At 38.5% G+C, this 8,318-nt stretch overlaps 1 protein-coding gene across 3 annotated transcripts; it reads left to right on the top strand.

The window, feature by feature from the left end:
* The first annotated feature begins 1,047 nt into the window (after positions 1-1,047).
* On the top strand, positions 1,048-7,396 carry LOC137658745 (uncharacterized). Of its 3 annotated transcripts, none has more exons than XM_068393774.1 (2): positions 1,048-4,988; positions 5,460-7,396. In XM_068393774.1, the coding sequence occupies exons 1-2, from the start codon at positions 2,087-2,089 to the stop codon at positions 6,788-6,790; spliced, it is 4,233 nt and encodes a 1,410-aa protein (XP_068249875.1). In that variant the 5' UTR covers positions 1,048-2,086; the 3' UTR covers positions 6,791-7,396. The 3 variants fall into 3 exon arrangements, with proteins under 3 accessions (XP_068249875.1, XP_068249890.1, XP_068249882.1); XM_068393789.1 differs by having other exon boundaries at positions 1,048-5,716; positions 6,009-6,159; XM_068393781.1 differs by having other exon boundaries at positions 1,048-5,770; positions 6,009-6,159.
* The last annotated feature ends 922 nt before the right edge of the window (positions 7,397-8,318 follow it).

Raw genomic sequence — 8,318 nt, 5'->3', positions numbered from 1 at the left:
CATTGAGGTGCTTATTTTTCAACAAAATTTAAGATTTTGTGAAAGAAATGTATTCACCCCTCTTGTCTGTTTTAGTTTCTTTATTTATTTAGTTTTTTAAAAGCAACTTTACACAAAACTACTGTACCGATTTTGACCAAACTTGGTCATCATATTGGGTATAACGCAAAGACAATATACAACAAAGTACAAGTAAACAGCCGTACTCCTAAAACAATTGCAGTGTTGAGTAAATGGTAATTATTGTGCTATCTTATGTGAGCTATGAACCAGAGACAAAACACATTAGATTTTGAAAAAAATACATTTAAGTACAAAATGCACTTACGTACAAGAACGCAGTGGAGTTAAGAGCAAAATAAGATCAATATGGCGAAGGCATGCTCTCTACTATTGAGTGCCCCTCTAGTTTGGCATATATTATCTATGCTTATATATTTGCTGAATAACCATACGACCCAATGTTCTAAAATATTTCATGTGAAATCCTAATCAAGAAAAGGATTCCCTCCTAATAGGTAATGGTGTTTATTATAGTTACGGACGGAAAAAAGTTTTTCTAACCCAGCCACTGAGAGGGGGCGCAAGCCAGCCTCAACTTGGTGCCGGTCCCAAGCCCGGGTAAATGGGGAGGGTTGGCGGCAGGAAAGGCATCCGGCTTGAAAAATTAGCCAAAACAACTATGGTCAGTGAGTATAATCAGAATGAAAATAATGCTAGGGCGTGCCCCTTAAGTAACGCACTGGGACCTCGCCTGATCCCTCTGAAAAATTGGCAAGGGCTACCCATTCATGGGAGGGCTGGGTTAAAGAGGCAAGCTCAGAGGAAAATATCCGAGGAGAGGATGAGAGAAGCAACTCTGAATGTGGGGACAATGACTGGAAAAGGGCGAGAGCTGGTCGACCTCATTCATGCCTGGAAGGACTGTAAAAGCAATATTTGCTTTGAGGCAGACGATAGAAAAACATCAGGAGAAACAGAAAGGATTACATATGGTCTTTATTGACGTGGAGAAGGCATACGATCGAGTACCACGTGTTAGGAGTATTGAATTTATGTAAATACTGTATTTTTGTAGGGTACATTGTAAATGTTTTGTAGTTCATATTTTTCCCGTGTCTGTCTGTGTTGTCCTTGCGTGTTGTTTGGGTGTTTGTATTCCTCAGTCCTTGGATGGTTTACTTCGGCCATTGGAGCGCCACCAGGGATTGAGATTTCTTGGATTTGTCATAGTGTAAATAACTCTGGATTATATACAAAAGTGTTACATTATTTGTACATGTTAAATTGTAAGTATTACTATATTTCATTTAAGGTTCTGTTGACACTTGCTGTGTATTTATGTATTTCTGCCTTTTCTTTTGTTTAATATTGAAGTTATTTTCCCGTTTTATCTACGGTGTATTGATAATCGATTATTGGTTACCTGCTTGTGTTGCTCATTTGTAGTACTGCTGTACAATGTTAACGTTCCTGGAGTTTCGTTAATTACATTCGTTATTGCTTTGGTGTCATTATTCTTGTTATCATCGTAATCCATATCTTTATATGTATCTTTAATTAATTTTAAGTAAAGTAACTAAATTTCGTAGTGTTTTCCTTATTCCATATTATATATTTACTCGCATGTCATACTCAAATTTAATGCTATTTAAATTTGGATAAGAGCTCTGTTATTTAAGTAATCTAAGTTAAGGCATCATTAAATGTCTTGTTATTTATTGTCTATGGCCGTTTGGAGCTCCGCTTCGTACTTGCATCAGTGAAATGCTGGAAAGGGTATTAAGAGGCGAATGGTCGTAACAATTTGGGGGCCCGTCCGGGATCTGTTTTGCGGAGTAAATCAAAGTGACCGTTAAAAGCTAAAGTTGTTTTAAACTTATATTTCCGTATGTTTATCATTTTGCCTTCCATATGTTTATTAGTATTTTGCCGTGAAGTGTTAATGTTAAAAATACGGTGCTGTGCTCTTTAAGAATCAGATACGTATTGAGTTATTTTTATTTGTTAAAGTGAATGCATTCGTTTATTTTTCTTTTGTTTACGCCTTGAAGTTAAAATTTTTCTCGTTTGTATAGTTTTGAATATGGATCCTTTCAGCATTAGTGATTTTTCCAGTAAACCAAGTGTGCATTATTTGCGTAATCATCGTATGAGAAAGGATGACTGGTTGGCTATAGCAGTGAATTATGACATTTCTGTTAGAAAGGTGTGGAGGAAATCTCAGATTAAGAATTTTGTTATAAATGCTTTGGTTGAGGAGGAGACTTTGCCTGAGGAAGCTTATGATTTATTAGATGAAGAGGGATCCCAGTTAACTCTCAAGCAGTTAGAATTGCAGTATGCTCGTGAAAAAGAGGAGAGAGATAGACAAGAGAGGAAAGAGCGTGAGGAGTTGGAGAGGAAAGAGAGGAGAGAGCGTGATGAATTAGAGAGAAAGGATAGGATAGAACGAGAGGAAAGAGAGCACAGATATCAATTAGAGCTATTGGAGAAAAAGAGAACGATAAAAGATAATGTGAGCCAAGGCGATGAAGGTGAACAGGTAATTGATGTTGTTAAGGCTTCTAAAATGATTCAGTTGTTTGATGAAGCGGATCCAGATGAGTTCTTTATGCTTTTTGAAAGACTTGCGCTTAATTTGAAGTGGCCTAAGCGTTTATGGCCCGTAATCTTGCAGCCGTCATTAAAGGGTAAAGCTAGAACAGTTTTCTTGTCGTTAACATCTAGTGAGAGTAATGATTACGACTTTACTAAAGATAGTATCCTGAAAGCTTATGAGCTTACGGCTGAGTATTATCGTCTCAAGTTTCGAAGATGTAAGAAGTTTGATTCGCATTCATATATTGAATATTCACATAATCTTGTTAAATTACATGATAAATGGTATACAGCAGCAAGTGTCACTACCTTAAGTGAATATAGGGAGCTCATTTTACTTGAACAGTTCATTAGAGGTGTTCCTATTGATGTTCAGAGATACTTATTTGAGCGTGAGGTTACAACTTTACAAAGAGCAGCTGTGTTAGCTGAGAATTACAGTTTAATTAGACCACATCAACATAGTCAAAGACAATCCAAGAAATCTCCAGGTAATGTATCAGAGGAGAAGAAATCCTCTGGCTCATACAGTAAAAGTCTGTCTGAGGTTAGGTGTTACAAGTGTAACCAGCTTGGTCACATGAAGGCAAGATGTCCTAGTAATTATAAGGAGGGGAAGAGCGAATCTTCGGGATCAAATATGGCAATTAGGGAGGTCCAGCAGGAAATTCCTGTTTCTCATTGTGATAGGTTAGATAATGAGTTTGCTCCTTTCAAGTTTGATGGGGTGGTGTCAATGTCAGATGACCTAGGTAGAAGTGTGCCTGTTAGGATAGTACGGGACACTTGTTCTTCTAATAGTCTAATTGTAAAAGGAAAGGTTCCTGGATTGGAAAAGACTTTTACATCCGATAGACTGGTTGTTAGAAGTTTGGGTGGACTGGTAACAGTTCCCTTGTGTAGGTTATATCTGCATTGTGGTTTATTAACTCGTTATGTCACAGTTGGGGTGGTGGATGAATTGCCCATTCGAGGTGTTGATTTTCTTATGGGGAACGACTTGGCAGGAGGGAAGGTTGTACCTAGTCCCATAGTTGTTGACACTCCATTAGAGGTAAGCCCCGTGGAAGATCCAGTATTGTATCCTTCTTGTGTTGTACAGCGTAGCAGAAGTCTGGCTGTGGTAGAAGTCCCACGAGAGCGTGGGACAGATGTGACCAAGGACGTCAATGTAAGTACTACGTCAGGTACTTTAGGAAAAGATGCTGTTGGTACAGTTGACGTAGATATCAATATTGATAGTTTATTCCAAACTGATAGTTTTGGAGGTAATGTAAAAGAGAAAGGAAGTGTGCTAGAAACTAAGTTTGGTTTGAAGACTGGTAACGTAGTATTGGTAAATACTGTAAACTCAGTTGAAAATGAAATTAATTCAAGTAATGTTTTTGATTACTCTGATAATCTTTTTGATATGAAATGTTCTGACATTATAAAAGCTCAACAGGAAGATTTGTCTTTGCAGTCTATTTACAGTGAAGTTGTTGCAGAAGACCAGATCAATACGGAGCCAGTATGTTATTACCTGAGGAATGGACTACTGATGAGGAAGTTCAGATCTTTGCATACTCCGGCAAGTTCAACTTGGGAAATCAAGAATCAGATTGTCATTCCAGCGAGCCTAAGGCAAAAAGTATTACACATGGCACATAATGTATCTTCTTCACACTTAGGAATAAGGAAGACTTTGAGTGCAGTTCTTCAACTCTTTTACTGGCCTGGTATAAGGAAAAGTGTCACAGAGTACTGTAAGTCTTGTGCAGTATGTCAGCTGGTTGGTAAGCCGAATCAGATTATAAAACCTGCCCCTTTACAACCTATCCCTGTTTTACCTGAGCCTTTTGACAAAGTCATATTAGATTGTGTGGGTCCTTTACCCAAAAGTAAGAAGCAGAATCAATATATGATTACAATGATGTGCAGTTCCATTCGTTATCCTGATGCCTATCCACTTAGGAACATAAGTTCTAAGACACTGATCCCAGTTTTAATCAAATTTTTCACTCAGTATGGTATCCCCAAGATTATCCAGACTGATAGAGGAAGTAACTTTACCTCTGATTTATTTAGACAGGTTATGGCAGCTATGAACATTAAACATACTTTGTCCTCGGTATACCATCCAGAGAGTCAAGGAGCCCTGGAACGGTTCCATCAGACGTTGAAGGATGCCCTTACAAAGTACTGTCGGGAACATCAGACAGACTGGGATGAAGGATTACCATTCGTGTTGTATGCCATCCGCAACACTCGACAAGAAAGTCTTGGATATTCTCCAGCCGAGTTGTTATATGGAAGGAAAGTGAGAGGTCCTTTGGAGATACTCTATGACATGTGGTCAGATCAGACGAAAGAGGTAACATTAGGAGATTATGCTAAGAACTTACAAGGTAAGCTAGAGAGCTCTCGTAAATTTGCACATGACAATTTAAGCATAGCCCAAGATAAGATGAAATTAAATTTTGATAATAAGGCTAAGACACGAAGTTTTAGGCCAGGTGAATCTGTTTTAATGCTAGTACCCATAAGGAAAACATTTGAAAATAGATATGAAGGTCCTTATACAGTGATGAGCAGAAACAAGGATAATTATGTCATCTCTACTCCGGGAAAGAGAAAAAGCGAGAAGATGGTGCATATAAACCTACTAAAAAAGTTTGAGACCCAATGTGACAATGTCAGCTTGATTTGCAAGTCAACTGTGGAAGATAATGTGAAGCTTAGTGAAATAGATTTTCCAGATCGAAGTAAATGCATACCTCTAAATAATACACTTGCATTAAATAACATTGACTGTAAACTTAATCATCTCTCATCTCAACAGGTTAGTGACTTGAAAAAGTTATTGGAACTTTTTCCAGAGATCTGTGGAGATGTGCCTACCCAGACATCATTGGTAGATTATCAGCTAGAGCTTAAACCAGGTACAGAACCTCAGAAGAGTGCCCCATATAGAGTTTCCCCTCAAAAGAGAGCCATACTAAAGAAGGAAACTGACTTTTTGCTGCAACATGGTTTTGCGGAGCCAAGTATTAGTCCTTGGGCATCGCCATGTGTTTTAGTTGAAAAACCAGATGGCTCCTATAGACTCTGCACTGACTTCAGAAGACTAAATGAGGTAACTGTTTCGGATTCTTATCCATTACCAAGGGTGGATGACCTCATAGATCAGGTAAGCAATGCTGTATATGTTTCAAAGATTGATTTATTACGGGGTTATTATCAAGTCCCATTAGCGGATAACACGAAACCCCTGACAGCATTTACTACTCCAGATGGACTATATCAATATACAGTCCTTCCATTTGGACTTAAGAATGCTCCTGCAGTTTTTCAAAGATTAATGGATCAAGTAATCAGCAATATGCCTGGTATTAGAGTGTATCTTGACGACATTGTTGTATTTTCAGATACTTGGCTGGAACATCTTTCTATGCTGAAGGATTTACTTGGCAGGTTGAGACAGGCTTGTTTGACAATTAACTTAATCAAGAGTGATTTCGGCCATGCAAAGCTGCAATACCTTGGATATGTGATTGGCAGCGGTGAGGTATCCCCAGTAGCAGCTAAAGTAGACGCCATCACCAAGCTAAGCTGCCCAAGATCCAGACGTGAAGTAAGAAAATTCCTTGGGATGGTAGGCTACTATAGGAGGTTTTGTAAAAACTTCTCTGAAGTAGTAGCCCCATTAACTGACTTAACCAGCAGCAAGAGGAAGTTCTTTTGGACACCAGTTTGTGAGGAAGCCTTTCGACGAGCCAAAGATTTCCTAACCAGTAGCCCTGTCCTGAAGGCTCCTGATTTTGGCTCTCCCTTTGCCGTCGAGGTCGACGCTAGTGACCGTGGAATAGGCGCTGTACTCTTGCAAAAAGGGCCAGGTGACATGCAGCATCCTGTTGCTTACATGTCAAAGAAACTAAAGAATCATCAGCAAAATTACTCCACAATCGAAAAGGAAGCACTTGCTCTATTGACTGCATTGGAGCACTTCGAAGTTTATCTTTCTGGCAGTCCTGCTCCCATATTAGTCTTCACAGATCATGAGCCACTAAAGTTTGTAGGCCGGATGAGAACCAAAAACAAAAGGCTCATGAAGTGGTGGTTATCTTTGCAGCAGTTTGATCTAAAGATCCAGCACATCCGTGGACAGGATAACCTTCGAGCAGACATTTTATCACGCTGTAATAACTAACTCTACAGGTTGGTCGAAAATCTTTAACATAGAGTTTTCGACTTAAGGAGGGGGATGTTAGGAGTATTGAATTTATGTAAATACTGTATTTTTGTAGGGTACATTGTAAATGTTTTGTAGTTCATATTTTTCCCGTGTCTGTCTGTGTTGTCCTTGCGTGTTGTTTGGGTGTTTGTATTCCTCAGTCCTTGGATGGTTTACTTCGGCCATTGGAGCGCCACCAGGGATTGAGATTTCTTGGATTTGTCATAGTGTAAATAACTCTGGATTATATACAAAAGTGTTACATTATTTGTACATGTTAAATTGTAAGTATTACTATATTTCATTTAAGGTTCTGTTGACACTTGCTGTGTATTTATGTATTTCTGCCTTTTGTTTTGTTTAATATTGAAGTTATTTTCCCGTTTTATCTACGGTGTATTGATAATCGATTATTGGTTACCTGCTTGTGTTGCTCATTTGTAGTACTGCTGTACAATGTTAACGTTCCTGGAGTTTCGTTAATTACATTCGTTATTGCTTTGGTGTCATTATTCTTGTTATCATCGTAATCCATATCTTTATATGTATCTTTAATTAATTTTAAGTAAAGTAACTAAATTTCGTAGTGTTTTCCTTATTCCATATTATATATTTACTCGCATGTCATACTCAAATTTAATGCTATTTAAATTTGGATAAGAGCTCTGTTATTTAAGTAATCTAAGTTAAGGCATCATTAAATGTCTTGTTATTTATTGTCTATGGCCGTTTGGAGCTCCGCTTCGTACTTGCATCAGTGAAATGCTGGAAAGGGTATTAAGAGGCGAATGGTCGTAACACACGTCAGAAGCTGTGGAGATGTATGCGAGAAAAGGGAGTCCCTGGGAAATACGTAATCACACAACATATGTATGAAAGGGAAAAAGCAAATGTTAAGAGTAGTATAGGCCTAACAGAAAGTTTCTCAATAAATGTGGGACTACATCAGGAGTCTCCATTGAGCCCTTACCTTTTTGATCTGGTCATGGATGTAGTAACACAAGGTATTAGAGATCAGTCTCCTTGGTGTATGCTTTTTGCTGATGATGTTATGCTGTGTAGCACTAGGCGAGAGGTAGTAGAAGAGAAACTGGAGGAGTGGAGAAGAGAAATGGAAAATAGGGGATTGAAGATTAGCAGGAAAAGGGCAAAGTATTTGAGATTGAAAAATGACGAGAATGGGGAAGTTAGTTTACAAGGAGAGAGACTGAAAAGAGTTGAAAATTTCAGGTATTTAGGATCAACAGTTGCAGAGAATGGTGATCTAGGGGCAGAAATAAACCACAGAATACAAGCAGGATGGAAAAAATGAAAAAAAGTGCGTGGAGTACTATGCGACAGGAAAATAGGGGTTAAGTTGAAAGGTAAAGTACACAGAACAGTTGTGAGACCGGCAATGATGTATGGAGCGGAGACGTGGGCAATAAAGAAGACAGAAGAGAAGATGGATGTGGCAGAGATGAGAAAGTTAAGATGGATGTCTGGGGTGACATGAAGAGATAAG

This window comes from Palaemon carinicauda, chromosome 1, assembly GCF_036898095.1.
Source record: "Palaemon carinicauda isolate YSFRI2023 chromosome 1, ASM3689809v2, whole genome shotgun sequence".
Taxonomy (NCBI): domain Eukaryota; kingdom Metazoa; phylum Arthropoda; class Malacostraca; order Decapoda; family Palaemonidae; genus Palaemon; species Palaemon carinicauda.
The sequence above is the reverse complement of the archived record's forward strand: the minus strand, read 5'-3'. Positions and strand labels throughout refer to the sequence as shown.